General features: G+C 50.3%; 1 protein-coding gene across 1 annotated transcript in view; it reads left to right on the forward strand.

The window, feature by feature from the left end:
• The window catches only part of PLCH1 (phospholipase C eta 1), a 58,114-nt gene extending 36,218 nt beyond the window's left edge, over positions 1-21,896 (forward strand). Inside the window, exons 7-23 of the mRNA XM_058843960.1 lie at positions 160-253; positions 2,432-2,635; positions 5,036-5,156; positions 6,044-6,215; positions 7,706-7,813; positions 8,385-8,546; positions 9,623-9,694; positions 12,566-12,654; positions 13,882-13,979; positions 14,474-14,653; positions 14,743-14,850; positions 15,357-15,481; positions 15,909-15,993; positions 16,295-16,441; positions 16,846-16,925; positions 18,675-19,035; positions 19,810-21,896. Coding sequence (XP_058699943.1) covers positions 160-253; positions 2,432-2,635; positions 5,036-5,156; positions 6,044-6,215; positions 7,706-7,813; positions 8,385-8,546; positions 9,623-9,694; positions 12,566-12,654; positions 13,882-13,979; positions 14,474-14,653; positions 14,743-14,850; positions 15,357-15,481; positions 15,909-15,993; positions 16,295-16,441; positions 16,846-16,925; positions 18,675-19,035; positions 19,810-21,851 — 4,248 coding nt within the window. The 3' untranslated portion in view covers positions 21,852-21,896. The remainder of the gene's footprint in view (positions 1-159; positions 254-2,431; positions 2,636-5,035; positions 5,157-6,043; positions 6,216-7,705; positions 7,814-8,384; positions 8,547-9,622; positions 9,695-12,565; positions 12,655-13,881; positions 13,980-14,473; positions 14,654-14,742; positions 14,851-15,356; positions 15,482-15,908; positions 15,994-16,294; positions 16,442-16,845; positions 16,926-18,674; positions 19,036-19,809) is intronic.
• The last annotated feature ends 475 nt before the right edge of the window (positions 21,897-22,371 follow it).

Here is a 22,371-nt window from a genome sequence, read left to right on the forward strand (position 1 = left end):
GGCTGCTAAACAGCTAATTTTAATCTTGAGACTAAAATGACTAAAACGAGACTAGGTTTTAATTGATGGCAACCTCTCACTCCTATTTGTCTCCTCCAAGTGGATTTTCACATGTTGGACATTAAAAATAAGTGTACCTCCACTGTTGTTTTTGTGCAGATGAATAATGTGACACCAGAATATTGTCTGGACATCATACAGAAGTTTGAGGTGTCAGAAGAAAACAAGAAGCAAAATGTTCTTGGGATTGAAGGTAAAAGTTTTGATTTCAGCATGAGTTTTGTCTTGCTGTACTGCAGTGGAGTAGAAGTGCTTTGATGGTGTTTTGGAGAGGTTTTTGCTATTTGCCTGTGACACCAAGTCCCCTGGATCAGCAGTCGGGAGCGTGGGTGCATTTTGTGAGCCAGGGGGGAGATGAGAGTAGGTGTGGTGAGGCAGCAGCTCTCCAGCCATCCATCACAGCCATCCTCAGGAGTGGGGATGGATGCCTGAGGCTGTGGGGATTTATTGCTCACTCTGTGTTTGCAAGACAAACACAAACTGTACCATGCAGTTTATCTATAGCCTGTTCCCAGAGAGGTACTGAAAGTCAAGTGTTCATTCTGCCTTGGCTCTGGGATCTGGGATCCTGCACAATCCATTCATTTATCCTTCTGTGAAATAAAGTACAGATAGTTGCATTTTCATCGGGTTTTCATACCTGACTCCCATTGTTTTTGAAAGCAATTGTAAATTGTATGTTTATTCAGAATCCAACTTACCCAAATCAGCCTCAGAGCTGGGATGAAATAGATTAAATGCCATGGTGTGTTCCTTTGCCCAGAAGGAAACTTCTGTGGAGCAGCATAATGTACATGGTGATTTGGGGAGGGGGGAAGTAGGAATCCTCCTCCACGTGGTATTTAAATCCTGGCTATGGCCTCCCTTCAACAAGCTTCTGATGTGACCCAGGGCACTGCACTCAAACTGAAATAAGGAAAGGAAAACAAACAAGCTGTGACACTTAATATTCCTGCAAGCATTTCTGCTCCTCTTAACCTGCTGCTGCAGCTCCTTTTATCTCTGAGCTGCTTTCAGGGCTGGTATTGTTTGCACTGTCCTTTGCAAATATTTTACATTGTTTCATTCTTAAAGGAGGTATTTTTTAAAACTTTCTCTGTTCAGTGCTACTCTCATTTAGAGGGTTATAAATCAAGTACCATCTTCTCGAATAAACCTGCAGAAAAAAAGAAAATAGTGAAGGTGGCTGGGTCAGTGAGTTGGCTGCAGATCCACGGTTCTGCTTTGGGTGCGCTCCATCCGTGCTCAGGGCGCTGCCGTTCCCAGCACGGGAGCGCCAGCAAGGAACTCTGCTCAAAAAAGGGCATTTGCTCCTGAGCCAGCCCGGCCTCTGCCATGCCCTGGGGTCTGTGCCCACTGTCCAGCGCTCCTGAGCCAGCTCCGCCATGCCCTGGGGTCTGTGCCCTCTGTCCAGCGCTCCTGAGCCAGCACAGCCTCTGCCCTGCCCCGGGTCTGTGCCCACTGGCCAGTGTTCCTGAGCCAGCCTGGCCTCTGCCGTGCCCTGGGGTCTGTGCCCACTGTCCAGTGTTCCTGAGCCAGTTCTGCTGTGCCCCGGGGTCTGTGCCCACTGTCCAGCGCTCCTGAGCCAGCGTGGGCTCTGCCGTGCCCTGGGCTCCATGCCCTCTGTCCAGCGCTCCTGAGCCAGCTCTGCCGTGCCCTGGGGTCTGTGCCCTCTGTCCAGCACTCCTGAGCCAGCTCCGCCATGCCCTGGGGTCTGTGCCCACTGTCCAGCGCTCCTGAGCCAGCTCTGCTGTGCCCTGGGGTCTGTGCCCACTGTCCAGCGCTCCTGAGCCAGCGTGGGCTCTGCCGTGCCCCGGGCTCCATGCCCTCTGTCCAGTGTTCCTGAGCCAGCTCTGCCCTGCCCTGGGGTCTGTGCCCACTGTCCAGCGCTCCTGAGCCAGCTCTGCCGTGCCCCGGGTCTGTGCCCACTGTCCAGCGCTCCTGAGCCAGCTCTGCCGTGCCCCAGGCTCCGTGCCCTCTGTCCAGCGCTCCTGAGCCAGCGTGGGCTCTGCTGTGCCCCGGGGTCTGTGCCCACTGTCCAGTGTTCCTGAGCCAGCCTGGGCTCCGCCATGCCCTGGGGTCTGTGCCCACTGTCCAGTGCTCCTGAGCCAGCTCTGCCGTGCCCCGGGCTCCGTGCCCTCTGTCCAGCGCTCCTGAGCCAGCACAGCCTCTGCCGTGCCCCGGCTCTGTGCCCACTGTCCAGTGTTCCTGAGCCAGCCTGGCCTCTGCCGTGCCCTGGGGTCTGTGCCCACTGTCCAGCGCTCCTGAGCCAGCTCTGCCGTGCCCCGGGCTCCGTGCCCTCTGTCCAGCGCTCAGCTTCAGGGGGAGCTCGCAGCGTTGTGCCCGTGGCTGACCGTCCCTCTGTCCCCAGGCTTCACCAGCTTCATGCGCAGTGCGGCGTGCGAGGTGTCCAACCCCCTGCACCGCCAGGTGCACCAGGACATGGAGCAGCCCCTGTGCCACTACTTCATCGCCTCGTCCCACAACACCTACCTGAGCGGGGACCAGCTGCTCTCGCAGTCACGGGCCGAGATGTACGCGCGGGTGCTGCAGGCCGGCTGCCGCTGCGTCGAAGGTGGGCTGCACTGGGCTGCATGGGGCTGTATGGGGCTGTATGGGGCTGCATGGGGCTGTATGGGGCTGTATGGGGCTGTATGGGGCTGTATGGGGCTGTATGGGGCTGCGTGGGGCTGCATGGGGCTGCATGGGGCTGTATGGGGCTGTATGGGGCTGTATGGGGCTGCACGGGGCTGCATTGGGCTGTATGGGGCTGTATGGGGCTGCATGGGGCTGTATGGGGCTGCGTGGGGCTGCACGGGGCTGTATGGGGCTGCATGGGGCTGCATTGGGGCTGTATGGGGCTGCATGGGGCTGCATGGGGCTGCATAGGGCTGTATGGGGCTGTATGGGGCTGTATGGGGCTGCACAGGGCTGCATGGGGCTGCATGAGGCTGCATTGGGGCTGCATGGGGCTGCATTGGGGCTGCATGGGGCTGGATGGGGCTGCATGGGGCTGTATGGGGCTGTATGGGGCTGCACTGGGCTGTATGGGGCTGCACTGGGCTGTATGGGGCTGCATGGGGCTGTATGGGGCTGCATGGGGCTGCACTGGGCTGCACGGGGCTGCATGGGGCTGCACGGGGCTGTATGGGGCTGCATGGGGCTGTATGGGGCTGCATGGGGCTGCATGGGGCTGCATGGGGCTGCATGGGGCTGCATTGGGGCTGCACGGGGCTGCATGGGGCTGCACGGGGCTGCATGGGGCTGCATGGGGCTGCATGGGGCTGTATGGGGCTGCATTGGGGCTGTATGGGGCTGCATGGGGCTGTATGGGGCTGCATGGGGCTGCATGGGGCTGCATGGGGCTGTATGGGGCTGCATGGGGCTGCATTGGGGCCACACAGGGCTGCATGGGGCTGTATGGGGCTGTATGGGGCTGCACTGGGCTGCACAGGGCTGCATGGGGCTGCACTGGGCTGTATGGGGCTGCACGGGGCTGTATGGGGCTGTATGGGGCTGTATGGGGCTGCACGGGGCTGTATGGGGCTGCATGGGGCTGCATGGGGCTGTATGGGGCTGTATGGGGCTGCATGGGGCTGTATGGGGCTGTATGGGGCTGTATGGGGCTGCATGGGGCTGTATGGGGCTGCATGGGGCTGCACTGGGCTGCATTGGGGCTGTATGGGGCTGCATTGGGGCTGTATGGGGCTGCATGGGGCTGTATGGGGCTGCATTGGGGCTGCATGGGGCTGCATGGGGCTGTATGGGGCTGCATGGGGCTGTATGGGGCTGCATGGGGCTGCATGGGGCTGTATGGGGCTGCATGGGGCTGTATGGGGCTGCATGGGGCTGCATTGGGGCTGCATTGGGGCCACACAGGGCTGCACTGGGCACAGCATCACCACTCCCAGCAGCGATGCTCTGCTGGCTCAGGCGCTGCAGCACCTTCTGACCATTCCAAACTGGATTTTTCTGTTGGGAATGATCACCTCGGGCCAGCGCCACAGGCACCACAGAATCACAGAATGGCTGGCGTTGGAAGGGGTTCCAAAGATCATCCAGTTCCAGCCCCCTGCCATGGGGGATCGTGGAGATCACACTGGGTTCTTGTTTAAGCTCTGCATGATTTAAATAATACAAAATATTAGTGGTTTTATATTAGTATTAGTATTTTTCTTTTCCAGAAATAAATAAAGTCCTTTACCAAAGCTAGACTCAATATTAATTTTTTATGACTAGCATTACAAAAGGTCATCTGGAAAAAAAAAATATTGTTAATCTCTATTTAAAAATTAATTAGAGAAAATGAACCTGAGAAAACTGGGTGATTGCCTTCTGCAGAACAGCTCCCAAGAACACTCAGCAGTGTTATTTTGCTTGACCTCAAAGCTATTGCAGCTACTTCAGAGCCCAGGGAACAGCTCTGGAGCTTTCTTCTTGGGAAGTTTTATTGCCTGTAGAGGCAGCAGTACAAGTACAAGTTTGGTACAAATTCAGGGTACAGGCATTCATTAGGAAAAGCATTCTTATGTCAGTCCATTCTCCATGTGCTGGATTGGCTGCTACTCTTCATACAGTCCATATAAAGCTGCAAGTTACACTGGGAGTGGGAAAAGAAATTCTTTTAAAATAGTTTCTCTTCAGAAGCAAAACCTGCTTTTCCAAGGTAGCTGTAAACATAATTTGACCTATTACACCATTTTAGTTTTATTTATGAGGATAACACCCTCAAATTCCCTTTTACAAGGGAAAAAGCAGTTCTAGGACACTCTAGATTCTCATCTGACCTAGGAAAAGACTGTCCTGTCCTGTTAGTCTGAGTTCAGCTGGCAGGTTGGAGGAGATGGAATGAGAGGTGGAGTGAACCTTGTTGGCCCCTGCAGGGTTGAGCAGGTGAGCTCTGCTGGCAGCAGGAGCACAGGGATGGATGAGATTGGGGGCACCTCTTAAAGTGTGGCTTTTCTGCTCTTAACAGTGGATTGCTGGGATGGCCCAGATGGGGAGCCAGTGGTGCACCATGGCTACACCCTGACTTCCAAAATCCTCTTCCGAGAAGTGGCAGAAACCATCAATAAATACGCCTTCATCAAAAACGAGTAAGTGTGGAGCCAGGTTTGAAGCTACACCTGTTTTCTGTAGTTAATCCTACATTCAAAACCACATCAAGCCAAGGAAGTGCAAATATTCCTTTAAGCACATCAGGGTTGATTCTGTTCCCCTGTTTATTGCCCATGTTGTGTTACTGTTCAGCTGCATAAGCTCTTCCCATCAACTGAGGGAGAGAGTTCTGCCTAAACTGAACCTTTTGTGCTCTTAAACTCAGTAAGGCTCTGGACAGTCTGACACTGCTGATTATCTTTCAATAGAACTTCCCACTCGCATCCACAGGGAGATTCTCCTGAAAAATCAATACTGTGATGTTCTGTACCTACTGGAAACACTTCATATCAGCAGGAAAATTGAAAAGCTGTCATGTGTAGTGTGAGGAAATACTGAGGTGTGGGATAGTGTTCTGAATCTGTTTGATTTGCCATGGTGCTTTATAACAGTTTATTATGAAAGCTGTGGACTTTAACCATATATATATATACACACACACACACTCAGAGTAGTCTCAAATCATGAGTGGGTGTAGAGAATTTTGAGTAGTTTAAAGAGAATAAAAGGAAAATACTTCCTTTTCTTTATTTTAAAAAAACCAAACCACACAATAATGGATGTGTGGGGAAAAAAACAACCAAGCCCAAAAGTTTGTTGTTATTGATGAGAAATAAAAAGTGATAGTTTCAATACAAAAAGAGGTGGTTTTCATTATTTGGTGTGGAGTTCCTTGTCGTGGAACTCTGGGGCTGCCAGGAGTTTAGAAAACAGTGGGGTGGTTTTGTGGAAGAGCTTGGCTGTTCCATTCACAGGTGGAGTGGTAAGAGTGCAGGTGTTGTCTCTCCACACACAGCTGTGACAGTGTCTGGGGCTTTGCTTCCAGGTTTCCAGTGATACTGTCCATTGAAAACCACTGCAGTATTCAACAGCAAAAGAAGATCGCCCAGTACCTGAAGGAGATATTTGGTGACAAACTGGACTTGTCATCTGTGAGCACTGGAGATCCCAGACAGCTTCCCAGCCCTCAGGATTTAAAAGGGAAAATCCTAGTGAAGGTAACTTGCTGCTGGGCATGTTCAGAATGCAATGACAGTCAGCTTGTGATATTGTAGATTTTCTTTGGAGGACCAGTTCATATCCCTTCAGCATCTAAACATTATCTGACAGTCCTTCCTTGGACAAAGTACTTTGTAGTGATAGAAAAGTGAAGACTTCCTGCCCTTCCCCTCCCTCAGCTCGGAGCTGTAGTTGATGGGATGGAACTCTGTTCATGCTTCATCTGCCATGTTCGTGGGAGAAGAGCAGCTCAGGAGGAGCTGGAGGAGGCCCCAGAGCCCTGGAGTTGGTGCTCTGTGCAGGATTAATTGTGTGAGCCTCTCACTCCAAATGGATTTGCTCTGAAAGGAATTCCAAAGGCCAGGATGGATAGAACAAGGAAGGAGCATAAGGCAGACCTTTGGGAGGATGATAAATAGAGTTCTGCCCTATTAGATTGTCTAATTACCTGAACACAGGGGGGCAATTACTCGTGTGTGAACTCTCAGGATACTCTGGCTTTCCCTCTGTCCTTGGTGTCAGTCTGGCTGCAGGAATTCCCAGTTTCAGTCTGATGTTAGTTTGAAGATGCTGCAGTGCACCGTACAGAGCTGACCCTAAAGCAGGAGCCCTTTGAGTGCTCAGCCATGATTTTGCATTTCACTGCAGCAGTTTCCTGGGGTGGCTGCTGGTTAATGAACTGTGCAAACACGTGGGGCTGGTGTTTGGGGGATCCACAGGAAATGGAGTGCAACATCACTCCTGGGAGAAATCCCACGGCACTGCACTAAAGGCAGGAGAGGCTGGCTGCTCTGGGTTCTTACCTCAACTTCTGAGCTGGCTTTTCAGCACGTCTGAGGTTGCAATTTCAGTGATCCTCCAGCTCTCACTGCTGAAGCCCTGTGGGTACAGACTGCTGTGGAGCTGAGCTGTTTTCAGAATGAGAAATTCTATCTTGATCATCACAGGATCTCTGTACAAAGCCCTGTCTCCCATCCCCGCTCAATTTAAGCAGCTCTATTGGAAAAGATAAAATCATGTTTAGGAATCAGTACCTTGTTGAGAAGTAAGCCAGCTTCTCATCTTTTTGCTGTTGTTTTTGCTCTTTTTATACATTTTCCTTTGAAAGGCAGTATTGATTCACGAGCCACAATTTCAAATAACGGCATAATTTCCATCCTGTAAGGGTATATAAAGAGTCATTCTAATAACACACAGACTTGAGCCAGTGTAAAGGTACCAGCAATGACCCACTCATTAGCAGCAGCCTTATTAATTTCAAAATGCAGCCAAGAAATCAATCCTCTGCATTTCTACAGAAGTCTGAGTGTCATTCCTGTCTCCCACTGATGAAGCAGGTAGGCTGAGAACACTTCTGTGCACAGAGGCAATATCACAAAGGGTTAGTAGGTGATTTATTTAGAAGCAGATGGTAAAGCAAGAGGAGCAGACTGAGTGCGCTAATTAAACACTGACCACATTTATTGGGGTTTTTTTCTCCTCATTTTAGGGTAAGAAGTTGCCCTGCAGCCTTGGAGCAGATGCTGAGGAAGGAGAAGTTTCAGAAGAGGACAGTGCTGATGAAATCGAGGATGACTGCAAGTTAAAGCCCTGCTTTGTATGTGCACACAGTCAGTTCCCAGAGTGTGACAGCTCTGCATTTCTTACATGCACACTCCATGCCCTACTTACAGCTGTTAGCAGAGTTTTTCATTCCTAAGTTTTTCACTCCTGTGTCAGGTTCATGCTGTTCTATAGGATTTGTTTTTATTTTAAGTGCCTTATGTAAGAGACTGGTTTGAGTCTGTATAGTCTGGATGACTGCTAACAGGAATTGCTTCCTTTTTAACTGTTTGGAGCAGGAATGTAATGCTTAGGGTGTCTGTAAGTGCATTAGCTGGGAATTCTTGCTCTTCTGAAAGAGAAGGTGGGGCTTGTGACAGCTGTGAGGCAGAGAGCCCATGGCCAGGTCCTGGGGGATGTGTAGGGGGACTGTGAGCTGAGCTGGGAAGGGAAAACGAGAAGGGAAATGGCAGTGAAAGCCACAAGCAGAAAGGGCAGAATCAGGCAGGATTATGCAAGGAGTGTTTTCTTGCAGAGGGAAGGAAATGGGAGCACTGTGTGACCCTCAGTGTGTACTGGGATGGACATGAGCACCTACTTGAACTGGCTTTCCTGGTGTCTTTCAGAGCAATGGTGCAACTCAGCACCAGGTGGAATCCTTCATACGAACCAAACTGGAATCTCTGCTAAAAGAATCCCAAATCAGGGACAAAGAGGATCCTGACAGCTTCACTGTGAGAGCCCTGCTGAAGGCAACTCACCAGAGTTTCAATGTGAACCTCAAGCAGGTAGGTGGGCTCTCCCTTCACAGCCCCTGTGAGGCCTGGACAGTGCAGACTGTTTCAGGTGAGAGAGCCAGCAGCAAACTCCAGGGACATTAAATACAGAGTGAATTTTCTGTGGAGATGTGCCTGCTCTGGAACCAGTGCCACAGAGCTCTTTTCTGGGAATTATTGGTAACTGATGGACCAGAAAAGGAGCAGTTGGGATATATTCCAGCTTTTTTTAGTGGCCATTTATTTTCCTTCATTACTGATCGACATTTGATTTTTCCCAAATAATTGCCATGAAAAGAAGTAAAAATCTGCTAAAGATTCTTTCTACATGTTGCAGAGACTTCCAGCCTGGGCTCTGAGCAAATCCCTGAACTCAGGTTATTGATTTTGCTGGGCCCCCAGTGCCTTCATCGTCATGAAAGCCCAAAGTGGCTCCAGCTCAGCACTGAACAGGGAATAACTGGAGTTCACAGCTCTGAAATACTCACCCAGCAGAAATGCTGGGGGAATATTCTTCAGTTTTGTTTTGCTCTTCAGAAGATGAAGGGCTGTGTGTTCCTGACAGAAGAAGCGAGATGCTGCCAGGAGTTATCCAGCTGATGTCTGGGGGCATGGCTGGGAATGTGGAACTCAGCCCGCAGGCTGCCTATGAGAAGTCCACATTTATCTGCTAGAAGATTCTTTTTCCTCTCCCCTTTCCCTTTGTGGCTGCTTTCAAAAACACTCAGATGTCTTGGTTTATTGTTTCTTGCCTGGTTTTGCTAGACTGCTTTTTCTACATGGTTTGTTGTTGTCTTGAGTGCTAATGTTAATATTTTTCTTTACAGTCAGAGGGTTCTAAACTATCAAATATACAAAGAAATTAGGAAAGCCCTGTAATGAGATTTTGGATTTCAATTTTTTCACAGATCAGACTTTAACTCACTTTGTCTCTTTTGTAATAATTTTACTTTCCTAATAGTGAGCCAGAGTGACATACAAGAACTTGTATGAGGTTGAAATGCTGCCTTTTGGAGACTGTAGAAGACTCTTTAAAGACATTTCTGGAGATATTTAGTTACACTTTTTATTGCACTTTTTCTGCACAGAACCTGGACACAAAAGAAGGTGGAAAAAAGTCTCATGGTCGATCATTAATGGGCAACTTTGGTAAACACAAGGTGAGTGAAATAAGTGAGAGCTGAGGTTGCTGTTCTAGGTCTGGCAGCATTCCAGAGACTCTGGCAATGTTTTACTGCTCCAGACAAGCGTGGTGGGCATGGGGGCAGTGAGGAGGGAGCCTGTGCAATTACACCTGTCTTAATTCTGTTCAGAAGATTGAGAACCTTTAAGATGAACAAAAACTTCATATGTGGCTAAAAGATCATCTTCACTCATGCTGTGGAATTGCTGATGCTCTGATCAAACTTGCAGCAGCAGAAGAGCAGCACAGACAAATGTCTTGGCATATCTTGTTTGCCACAGAGCTGAAGGTGCCTGGGTCAGTCAGGGCCCAGTTTTGCTGTGCCACACCATGGGCAGGGCCGTGCTGGGACTGTCCCTGCTCCCAGGGGCTGCTGTGGCCGAGTGCTGCCTCTGGGCTCCTGCTCTGTGCAGATGTGTTGTTGCTGATCTCCTCCTGGTTTTCATGTCCTGGTTATGTTTGTGCAGCTGCTGGGTGGGAGTGCCTGCTCCGCTGCTCCTCAGTGGTGTCAGTGCTGGCCCAGGCAGGAGCTGAGAGCTCTCATTTCACAGCTGGGCACAGAGCAGCCCCCACAAGGGACAGTGCCCACATTTCCTCCCATTCCCATATCCCAGCAGATATTCTTCTGTCATCTGCTTCCCCTCTTCCCACACTCCCACACTGCCCTGAGCCCTGGATTTACAGCCTCAAGCTGAGCTGCTCCAGCTGCCAGCTTCCTTCCTGCTGGGGTCAGGGGGAGCTGCAGTGGGTGCTGAGGCAGGTCTGCACTTCAGCCCAGTCCCTGAGCCCCAGCCTGCCAGACTCTGCTGTTCCTGCTCTGTGCTCAGAGCCATGGTGAGGGCTGCACCGAGCTTTGACTGATAATCTGAGCAGTTTTTTATGATTGAGACATTTCAAACAACTTAATCAGCCAGCAGTCCATCTGCCCTGAAGCCAACTAGGAGCCATCAAAAATCCCTTAAGCAGACAGCACCAGGATTCATATTTACACTTCAGTTCCAAGCTTGCATCAGTTTGAAGTGCTCGTGCTTCCTTTAGCTCAGTGCATGTCACCCCTCAGGCTGTGTTAAGAGCTCCAGGTAGCCTGTGGTCCCTGAGAGTGGGCACCCTGTGCTTGCTGCTGGCCACACAGATGCTGGGAAAGAGATGTCACAAACGTCAGCCACTGGAATCTGCTGGTTATGCTGAGGGCTGGAAAGTCTGTCAATAATTTAATTATTTCAGCTAGTTATCCTAATGGCTGTAGCAGGTTGGAAAGCCCGTTCATTCTATCTCTGATGAAAAAAATAAGGGTATATATAGATTTATTTTTTTTAATAGTAGTTGTATTGTAGACTGAGGCAACAGAGACATCCTGTAACTGCCCCTTGATGCCTTTCCAGCTGAAGGGATGCCTGGGAAGACTGGTTACTATTGATATTTTCACAGATACAGAATTATCCACCCAACAATATTGACACATGATGTTTTCAGCCAACTCTTGTGCCACATGAATAAACTCTTCAAAAACTACCAGGGGAGGTACAAAGACACTAAAGCTGGAAATTCCTGAAAGTTAACTGCATGAAACATGATCAGTGCAGACCTTCAGACTCCAAAGTGAACCATGCAAATGATTTCCAATATAGTCAACTTCATGTCAGCACCAAACACAGCAAACTGAATTATCTACAATACAATGTATGACAAGAGGAGGAAAGAAATCTATGCTCAGTGAGCCATATGCAAAAGGATAAGGAGCTCTCGGTTATACTAATTACCTCTTGATGAGAAGGGAATTAAATAACTCTCCCTTGAAGCTGTGTTTAGCATTATATAAGATGTAATGTTGAAATTGGAAACTGTTAAATCATAGGTGCTTATGAAAAAAGGAGATTTTGAGGGTTTAATCCTTTTTGTCATAGCTATTTTCTTTATAGTATAATAATTTAGGATCACTTGAATATTTGTATGTGGCTCAAAATGGAGCAGGAAGATGGTGTTTGAACATTTTGCCTGGACTCTGTTCACACCTTCACTAATGAATACGTTTAATTTTCTAAACTGGGGGGAAGCACAGGTAGGCAGAAGCAGTGCTCTGTATGTTTAGACCCTGCTGTGTGCTGCTGTTTGTTAAATATGACACAACTCACTGAGATTTCAGCAGGAGCAGTGCCCTGGAGCCAGGGGAGCAGTGCTGTCCTCCAGTGTTGGGAGGGAGCAGGGCAGGTGCAGAGCACAGAGTGGCCTGTGCTGGACAAACCCTTGGCAGAAATAACGCCCTGGGGCCTGGGCAGGCTGGCAGCACACAGAAATAACGCCCTGGGGCCTGGGCAGGCTGGCAGCACACAGAAATAACGCCCTGGGGCCTGGCAGCACACAGAAATAACGCCCTGGGGCCTGACAGCACACAGAAATAATGCCCTGGGGCCTCGGCAGGCTGGCAGCACACAGAAATAATGCCCTGGGACCTGGCAGCACACAGAAATAACGCCCTGGGGCCTGGGCAGGCTGGCAGCACACAGAAATAACGCCCTGGGGCCTGACAGCACACAGAAATAATGCCCTGGGGCCTGGGCAGGCTGGCAGCACACAGAAATAATGCCCTGGGACCTGGCAGCACACAGAAATAACGCCCTGGGGCCTGACAGCACACAGAGCTCTCATGGCCACAGCCCAGGACCCGTGCCATGGGGTGCAGCGTGCTCTGTGCTTTCCTTCTCACACAGGGAAACTCTGGCCCAGCCCCAGGGTCCCTTTTGTCCCTGGAGCTGCAAACCCCAGCTCAGCCTCCTGCCCCACACCAAGCACAGTACTGGGGGTGTCCGGAGCCCCGAGTGACTGACCCTGCTTGGCTCTTTCCCCACAGAAAGCTGCAAAGGCAGCAGCCAAGGCCCACAGTGCCTCGGACGATGAGGATGGCCAGCAGCACCCTCCTGGCAAGGAGCAGCCCCACAGGTGAGCTGGGAACCCCACAGGTAAAGGCAGGGCTGTTCACTGCCAGCAGCTGGCAGGCTGTGCCAGGAGCAGGGGATGTGTGCTGGCTGTGCCTGGAGCAGGGGATGTGTGCTGGTTGTGTCTGGAGCAGGGGATGTGTGCTGGTTATCCCCAGAGCAGGGGATGTGTGCTGGTTGTGCCCAGAGCAGGGGATGTGTGCTGGTTATCCCCAGAGCAGGGGATGTGTGCTGGTTGTGTCTGGAGCAGGGGATGTGTGCTGGTTGTCCCAGAGCAGGGGATGTGTGCTGGCTGTCCCCAGAGCAGGGGATGTGTGCTGGCTGTGCCCAGAGCAGGGGATGTGTGCTGGTTATCCCCAGAGCAGGGGATGTGTGCTGGTTATCCCCAGAGCAGGGGATGTGTGCTGGTTATCCCCAGAGCAGGGGATGTGTGCTGGTTATCCCCAGAGCAGGGGATGTGTGCTGGCTGTGCCCGGAGCAGGGGATGTGTGCTGGTTGTATCTGGAGCAGGGGATGTGTGCTGGTTATCCCCAGAGCAGGGGATGTGTGCTGGTTATCCCCAGAGCAGGGGATGTGTGCTGGTTATCCCCAGAGCAGGGGATGTGTGCTGGCTGTCCCCAGAGCAGGGGACGTGTGCAGGCTGTGTCACACGTCATGTGTCAGCCACACAACACAGCTGTCAGGGTGGGATTGCTGTGAGCCTGCAGTTTTGGCTGTGTCATCTGTCACAGGCTCAAGCAGCAATTACCCTGGAACTGCAGAGAAGTGTGACAGTCCCACTCATAGTCCCTTTGCTCATAGAAAGATGCCAGGCCCTATTTCACCCGCTGCAAACAGTGCTCAGAGCAAACTGCAGGTTAAAGAAGGTGCATCACAGCCCAGACAACTTTATTGCATCTGAAAATGGAAAGAAAAAGCAATCAAAAAAGTGCCACTGAGAATGTGTCTGCTGTCAGTGAAACACTCCTTGGTTTGTCTAGAACAGCCATGGTGAAGCTATTCCATCATGTTTCAAATGAAAAATTTTGTGTGTATGGGCTGTGGAGGTAGAGGGGAGCAGTCATCCCAGAACCCTCTCCAAGGAGGTTTCCCACACAGAGTTCCCTGCTCACAGTTCCTCATTTCCTTGTTGTTGAAAAGAACAGGAGGGGGATTTAAAACAGCAGAAAGAGGGATTGAAATGTACCTTGAACACTGCAAGTGCCTGTTTTTGTTTGCTTTAACCCAGCAGGCTTGCCCGCCGCAGGAAGACAGTGAAGCTGTGCCGGGCCCTGTCTGACCTGGTGGTGTACACCAACTCCGTGGCAGCCCAGGACATCGTGGATGATGGTACAGGGCTGGCACAGGGCTGGCACAGCCCCTGTCACTTGTGAGAGGAGGGGGCTGAGTGCTGCTTTAGGGTGACACAAGGGCAAAGCCAGAGCCCAGCAGGGCACTCCTTCCTCCCTGGCAGAGACTCCTCTGCCCCTGCTGCCAGCAGAGGATTTCGCTGTAGGTTCCCCAGAGCTGCCACGTCTGGGGTCTGCAGGAGGAAAGGCTCCAGCAGGGGCTCTTAAGCTTGGGCTCTTTAGCTGGAGCTCTTGTTGGCTTTCCTCTCAAGCCTGCAGACTTGAGGGGAGAACCACAGACCCTCCTGGAAGGGGGAGCTGGTGCCTTTCAGTTACCCAGGGTGCATGATTTGTGTAAGACAAGACAATCTATCCTGTAACACTGGACTAAATCTCATGTTGCCCTTGATTAACAGCCAGGTGATGAGGTCTGGGCTCAGGCCCCGTGGCCTGGGATTGTTTGTCACCTGTCTGTTGTTGTACCATGGCACACAGGCTCCACAGGGAACGTGCTGTCGTTCAGTGAGACCAGAGCCCACCAGGCAGTGCAGCAGAAGGCTGAGCAGTTCATGCTTTACAACCAGAGGCAGCTGACCAGGGTCTATCCCTCAGCCTACAGGATCGACTCCAGCAACTTCAACCCCGTTCCTTACTGGAATGTGGGCTGCCAGTTGGGTAGGAGCTGCATGAAAGACTTCCTTCCCTTTCGGTGTGTTTGTGTATAATATTATCTGTATTAATGACACCCCACTTCTCTCTTTCAGTGGCCCTAAACTACCAGTCTGAGGGACGTGTGATGCAGTTGAATGAAGCAAAATTCAGGGTAAATGGCAACTGTGGTTATGTCCTCAAACCTCAGCAGATGTGCAAAGGTAAGCTTCCAGTGTAATTATCACTGTAGCTGCCAGGCCTGTCACAAAGTGTCCTTCACAGCGAAGGCACAAGAAAGGAAATGCAAACAAATATACAGTCTTTTTTATTTTCATGCACTCATAGCTCTTAGACTTGTACCAGTGTGCAATCTCTTACTGTGATCATATATATGTATATTTTGGAGTATTTGCCTTATTAACATGTGTTTAAAAGGAGAAAAAGGGCTCCTAGGATGACCAGCTGCAGGAAAGTAGAATGAGCTCTGCAGTGGCCCAGGAGCAAGTACTCAGGGCTTGGTCCAGCTCTGCCTTGGAATCACATAAGCAAGGGCTGCTCCACTCAGCAAAGGTTGTAAGAAAGAGGAGAATTTTTAAATTACTGAGCAGCTGCTCCATACTCATAATTTCTCATTTCTGACTGAATTTGTCTATCTGTGTGTGTCTTGTGGGGTGATACTTTTTATGTGTATCTTTTTCCTTACCCTCTCATTCTTGCCATCTTTCAGGCACATTCAACCCCTACTCTGCTGATCCACTTCCTGCCAGTCCTAAGAAGCAGCTTATCCTGAAGATCATCAGTGGGCAGCAGCTCCCCAAGCCTCCTGACTCAATGCTGGGGGACAGAGGAGAGGTGAGATGCTCCAACCCCAGCAGATGCTTCCAGGGGAGCTCCTGCAGTGACATGACAGCATATCAAACCTTCTCTTTATTCAAATGCACCAGTACATTTCAGATATTGTCACGCTTTTGGTCACTAACTACACTTCCCTCAGCCTGTATCCTATTCATCTTGTTTCAGAGCTGATTTATTTTGTGTGTTAAAGGGTGACTTTTATGAAAATTAGTCACAGCTGTCCCTAGATCTCAATGCAAACCATACATCAGTATGGACTTCACAGAACTAATTCCCATGATAGTGTTGCTTGAAAATTCATGTCAGTCAAAGGGGTTTGAATTCTCATATGAATTTACATCAACTCTCTCCATTAATTTTTTTAAAATTCACCTTCATTTGCATGGCTGGCTTGCTTTTAAAATGTTGTGTTTTTAAATAACAGATAATAGATCCCTTTGTTGAGGTGGAGATTATTGGGTTACCTGTTGACTGCTGTAAAGATCAGACCAGGGTGGTGGATGATAATGGTAAGATAATCTAAGTGATTTCTTCTTCTCAGAGTAAAATATAATAGTAATAATAATAATAATAATAATAGTAATAATAATAATAATAATAATAGTAATAATAATAAAGTATTTTATTGTAGTAATAATTAATAATTAATTGCTTTTGTTTTTAAAGCAATCCTAGAGGCAGATATGTCACATTTAATGAATGACATGATGGAATTGTCATTGCTGCTGCTTGTGTCCTGTGTCTCTTGGGAACTGAGGCAAGCACTCGCTGTGGACTTGTTTCCCAAAGTGTGTCCTGTTTGTCCTGCAGGGTTCAATCCCGTGTGGGAGGAGACCCTCACCTTCACCATCCACATGCCCGAAATTGCCCTGGTGCGGTTCCTTGTGTGGGACCACGATCCCATCGGGAGAGACTTTGTGGGGCAGAGAACTGTGGCCTTCAGCAGCCTCGTGCCCGGTGAGTCCCCCTGTTCTCCTGGGCATGGGAACCCACCCTCAAACCCAAGGAGAACGTTACCAGCATGAGAAGACAGATTTTATAAATGTTTATCTCTGTGACTTCATGGGAAGCCTGGACAGCTCTTCTGTTCCCTTAGGGTGCTTTATGCACTGTTCCTCCAAGGAGTTTGGTTGTCTGTGCTTTTGGAAATAACTGCTGGTGTGTTTTTTATAACTTGGATGCAATTTGTACTGGGGCTGGGAAAACCTGTGAGGACACCAGAGAAGTTGACTAAAGGCACCAGGTGGCTTCCTGTGTATACATCACTCTTATAGACAGTCATTGCTAGCTGGGCATAAAATACAAACTGCTGGTTCTTGGTGGTGCTTTGTGTGGAAATGTTTCTATTTCTGTTTCCCCAGGCTATCGCCATGTGTATTTAGAAGGACTGACAGAAGCTTCCATATTTGTTCATATAATCATTAATGAGACCTATGGAAAGGTAGGTACAGCTGGAAATTTACATCTTCCTTCTGGTAAGAATGGATTTAAATGCACTCCCAGGATTTGTGTTGGAGTGCCCAGGAGGCTCAGAGCGTGTGGGGGTTTCCTTGCAGCAAGGAAACTCCACCATAGCATGACTCCACTCTTGCTGTGCACATACTTGCAGATGTTCTTACTGCTAGCACCCAACAATTATCTTGTCTAGATACAGGAGGTACATTTCTTCAGTGTGCTACACTGATCTTATTTTGGAAGTAGATCTTGAGAACTGTAGCTGCACCAGAACATGATATTTGACAAGCTATTTTTAGCAGCTAATTTAATTAATTTAAATTAACCTAATTTAATTTAAGGTTTTAGTGCATAGGTTTTGCTTTTCTGCAAGTTTGCTAATTTTAGAATGTTTTTAAAGTGAAAGTGAAAGCACAGTGCTTTTTTTGTGTTTTCAGCTGCCTTCCTTAGCTGTTTCCATCTGGAGATAAGCAGCACAAGGAATTAAGGCCATGTTCAGCAGGATGCTAAAGTAAAATAGCATCTTTGCAGTGATTTAAGAAATGAAGATAAACACAAAACCTGACCTTTGTGAGGTTTGAGGTTGCAGAGGACACTCAGCCCTCAGTCTTGGTGCTTTCTTAGAGGACGCAGAGAATGTCATGACAAACATGAACCCAAAGTTGTGCAGCACCCACAGAGAGAACAGGGAACAGAGAGAGAAGAGCAGAAAGAAGGGCCCAGGGCTGAGGTTTGCTTTTGTCCAGATCCTCTCCCAGTTCCACTTCCTTTCTCCTCCCTGATCCCATCAGACCATGGGATGGGATCACATGTACTGGTATGTGCACATCTGGGCATATCTGTCAGATCACATCCCTTGGGGATGCTTTCCAGGGACCTGTTTGGCTGCTGCCCTTGTAAGAACAAGTAACTCCAGAAGGGAGGCAAGAGGAGCAGGAGGGGCACCCACAGGGATTGGATCTCTGTCCCTGGGTCTGTTCACCTGATGCTGCTCTGAATGACTGATGGGCTGCACTGCTGTTTCTCATAGGCTGACTTTGTGTCCGTGAGTGAGGACATCTGCTCAGTTCCTAAACTAAGAAATAGTTTTAAATGGCTTGCTGTAGAGTGGTTCTATTTACAGCTGATGTACTGTTACCTTATTTGCTTGTGTGAAGGTCTTGAAAACATTAGCCAAATGGATTTGCATTTCTTTTTGCCTTTCAGTGGAGCCCTTTAATCCTCAATCCCAGTTACACAATAATGCACTTTCTAGGAGCCACAAAGGTAGAGCTCATGAGCATGCACTTTGCATTTGCTGGGCACAGACTTTCCAGTGATTCCCAATCGCATGATCTGCAACTGCCAAACTGGAACCATTTTCCATGCAGGCTCTGAAACATGTGAATATTGCTTTGATGAAGCCCATGCATAGAAAACTCCACGTTAATGTGCAGCCTGTCACTGCTGAGCACTTCCTAGAGCCTTGTCAGCTCCCATTAGGAGACTGAGCAAAGCTCTCTGGTAACTGTGGCAGGCTGCCATGCTAATGAGGAGAAGGGCAGGCATGCATGAATCCATGGAGACCTGTGCTGGGAGCTCCTTGCTCAGAGTAGCTGTGAGTGGCTTGGTGTGAATTTTTGTTTTGCTGCGTTTTGAACTTTGTCGTCATCACTCATAAGCACTGTGAGAGCAGCTCTTTGCCTTGTGAGTGAGTGTGAGCTCAGGCCAGGCTGTGGTGTTGCTGTCCCTGCAGAGCAAGCAGCTGATCGGGCTCCGAGGGCTGTTCTCCAAGGCGCCCAAGGCGGGCACTGCCGAGGCCAGCGGGCAGCACGTGCGGAAACGCTCCATCGGCGAGCGCATCCTGCGGCGCACGGCCAGCGCCCCGGCCAAGGGCAGGAAGAAGAGCAAGATGGGCTTCCTGGAGGCTGCTGAGATCAAGGACAGCTCCTCTGAGCCAACAGACCTGAAGGACAAGGAAGGGGTGGTCCGGCGGCCGAAGCGGAGCTTGCAGGCGCGCCCCGCGTCCATGCCCGTGGACAGATTCCTCATGGTAGAGCTGCCCTGCCCAGCAGAGGACACTGCCCAGGAGGCCAAGGGAGAGGAAAACACATCTGGTAAGATGCTTCCAAAATTACTTTTGGTGAACAGTCAGGGCTGCCCTTGCTTCTTTCAAGAGTACCTGATTTCTAGCAAGCATTAAAACCAGTACCTATTATGCCACGTTTACTTCTATAGTCCCTGCTTCGTTAAATCTCCAAAGGAGTGAGTCACAGAGCTCAGATCTGGCATAGAAAGACAAGAGGATTTGGTGGAGAAAACATCCAATATGTGTTTTTCCAGGAATTCAAACCCTTGCCCTTGTGAATGCTGCTTGCTGGTAGAAGGTCCAAATGAAATCCTTGTACTGTAACACTTTGCAGTAACCACATGTATTAACCACACTGGAGTCCATCTACTCGATGCTTTTGACTCAGCTTGAAGCATGCATCTTGTTTTCAAGTGTTGTGTGTTTTAACAGAGCTGTTTTGTTCTGTCTTTATTGCCACGCTTCTTTATAGTACAAATGTGACTAGGAACACAGCTGAAGGTAATGCCACGTGCAAGCTATGATGTGGTACCTCATTAACATTACTTACCACAAATATTACATCACCTGCTTGATGTAATTGACATTCCAAGGAAATTTCAATGAAGTGCCTGCAGTTGTATTTTTCCATTTATTCATGTCACTCAGATAATTTGTACTAAACCTGCACAACCCCATGATTAAGTTCTGTCACAACTGTACCTAGTTTTGCGTTCTCCATTTGTCTGTCTAAGGACAAAATAGCTGTTGACAGACAGAGCAGAGTCTTGTATGCCACTAATATGTTTCTCATTTAATTTAGCCAACAGTGATGACAAAACAAATGAGAAGGAAACAAGCTCGAAAGAATTGGCTTTTCCACGTTCGGAGCAAGAGGCAAGTGCTTCAAATTTAGCATCTCAGTTCAAGGAGAATGACCAGAGGGATTCTAGAGCTGACTCTTTAGTACCACCTTCACAGGAGCAACCTGAACATTTGGTTTTTGCAAATGGTGTAGCTCAAACAAATCACCTCGTGGACTACCAGGAGAATAATCCTTCTGATGGAACTGTCCCCCTAATGCAAGACTCTGACTCTGAACTTCCCACAGAAAAATCACACCACAAAAACTGTGCAGACAGTAAAACAGATGATGACACAAAAGTATCTAAGGAAGGGAAAGTCAGTCTCATGGAGACTTCTCTTTCTCAGAAAGCAGAGGTGGAGAATCACAAATATGACACGAAGAAAAGCACTGCAGCACCTCTTTCCCTTTCTTCTGCCGTGTGCTCTGAGGGCCCTGACTGTCACTCCACGGTGGCCCTGCAGGACAGTGACATTTCTCACCTCATTGATGAAGTCTCTCTCTCGACTGAGAGCGAGCTGGACAGCGCTGTGTCCGCTCTCATCGGGCAGTTCGATGGCACAGATGACCAAACTCCCCTTCCCGCTGTCTCCAGCCCCCAGGGCAGCAGCAGCCAGAGCCCCAGGGCAGGAGCTGCACTCCCACACGTGTTTGCTGCAGACCTGAGCGGCCCCTGTAGGCACAACTTCACTCCCACAAAATCCAACAAATCCCCTTTGTTCTCCACTCCGGACACAGCCGTGTTCTCCAGCTTGGAGGATGCAGAGTATTCCACATACACAGTTATCCACGAGGCATCTCCAGCTTCTGAATGTAAGAGCCACAGGGCATTGGTTTGCAAGGAAAGATTAACTAATCTAGAAAGTAACTTGCCTGGCTCTTCTTGTTCTTCAGCCCTCTCTTTGCTAAATGCAAATCCCAAAAGGAATTGTGCTACAAAATGTGGACCAAGCTGGGAAGCCCCCGAGTCTGCCAGTTCTTTTGGTTCCAACAGCCTCATCTTTGAGGAGGCGCCGGGGGCTCCTGTCCCTGGGGAGCACTCGGCCAGCAGCAGCCTGCTGGAGCTGGATGGGGACAGCCAGGAGCTGCTGGTGACCGCCTGTGAGTACAGACGGGAGGACATGAGCCAGCTGGCTTCTCCTGTGAGCCTGAGGCACAAACAGGAGCCCGGGCACGGTGCTGACAGCACCTCTGCGAGCAGCTCCACTGCTGCGCTCTGTGCCGCTGCCCAGCGCTGCTCCGAGAGCTCCAGGGCTGCAGGGAGCCCTTTCCCCGCGTGTGAGGGTGTCGGGTTTTTGTGGCAGCAGCGCTCGGAGAAGCACAAGGCTGCAGCGGGCGCTCCCCAGCCCGGCTCAGCCCATCACCTGCTCCCGGGGGCTCTGCCGTTCCCCCCTCACCCCGCCATCCAGCACAGCAGCCCCTGCAAGTCCAAGAGTCTGGGAGACCTGACCTCGGAGGACATTTCCTGCAACTTTGAGAGTAAGTATCAGTACATCAGCAGGAGCTTCATCTCCTCGGGCCTGAGGGACAGGAAGGTGGCAGCCATGCAGGGCGTGAGGCCACACTCGACGGACGCGCTGACGGAGCAGCTGCGGAGGCTGCTGTCCCTGGAGCAGGAGGACAGCCGGGAGCCGCTGTGCCCCAGGCAGACGGACGAGGAGTGTCCCCGGGCCCTGGTGAGGAAGCTGTCCTCCCGCAGCCAGAGCCGGGTGCGGAACATCGCCAGCCGCGCCCGGGAGCGGCAGGAGGCGGCGGGCAAGCAGCGGCCCTGCGGCAGCGGCCTGCCGGGCGTGGTGCTGCGGAACAAGGCCCCGGGGCCGCCCGCCGCAAACCGGCACTCCACCGGCTCCTACATCGGCCGATACCTGCACGGCTGCCCCGGGGAGCGCCGCGGGGTGCCCGAGGGAGCCTGCTCCGCCCTGCAGCACGGCTGTGGGGAGCTGCAGCTGCCGCCCGGCGCCCAGGACCAGCCCGAGGTGTATTTCCTGCTCCGGCTCTAGGCAGGAGCTCTCGGCCTGCTGCGCTGCACTGAGGGGCTAGCGAGGAGCTGCCAGGAGCTGCCAGGAGCTGCTTGGAGCTGCTTGGAGCCGCTCAGTTAGTTCAAAATGCAGTTTCATGCCAGTGTTCAGGGCTGGTTTTCCTGCCAGAGCTGAGGGAAGTGGGAGCCTCCCTTAGGGGTGTGTGACTGGGCCGGAGCTGAGGAGCCGGGAGCGTGTTTGTAGCGCTCTGTGTCTAATGCCGTGCTCCAAAGCCTGACATTGCACTGAAGGCAATACTCCTTCCCTTGTGTCTTGTCCTCCTGCTTGGAAAAACACTTCTGGTGATCACTTTTGGCCTTTTGTGAGGATTCTCCAAAGCACTGTGGTGTCTGGAATGCTGGACTGGGGCTTGTTCTGCTCACCAGGCAGCGACCCTTCTGTTAGGGTTAGCATCACTTGTTCTGCATTGTTATTATAAATTGTACATGTTTTCATGTATGAACTGTGATTCTACAGCAAACAGTTTGTAGAATTAGGGTTA

The sequence above is a fragment of the Poecile atricapillus genome, chromosome 8 (genome assembly GCF_030490865.1).
Source record: "Poecile atricapillus isolate bPoeAtr1 chromosome 8, bPoeAtr1.hap1, whole genome shotgun sequence".
NCBI classification, from domain to species: domain Eukaryota; kingdom Metazoa; phylum Chordata; class Aves; order Passeriformes; family Paridae; genus Poecile; species Poecile atricapillus.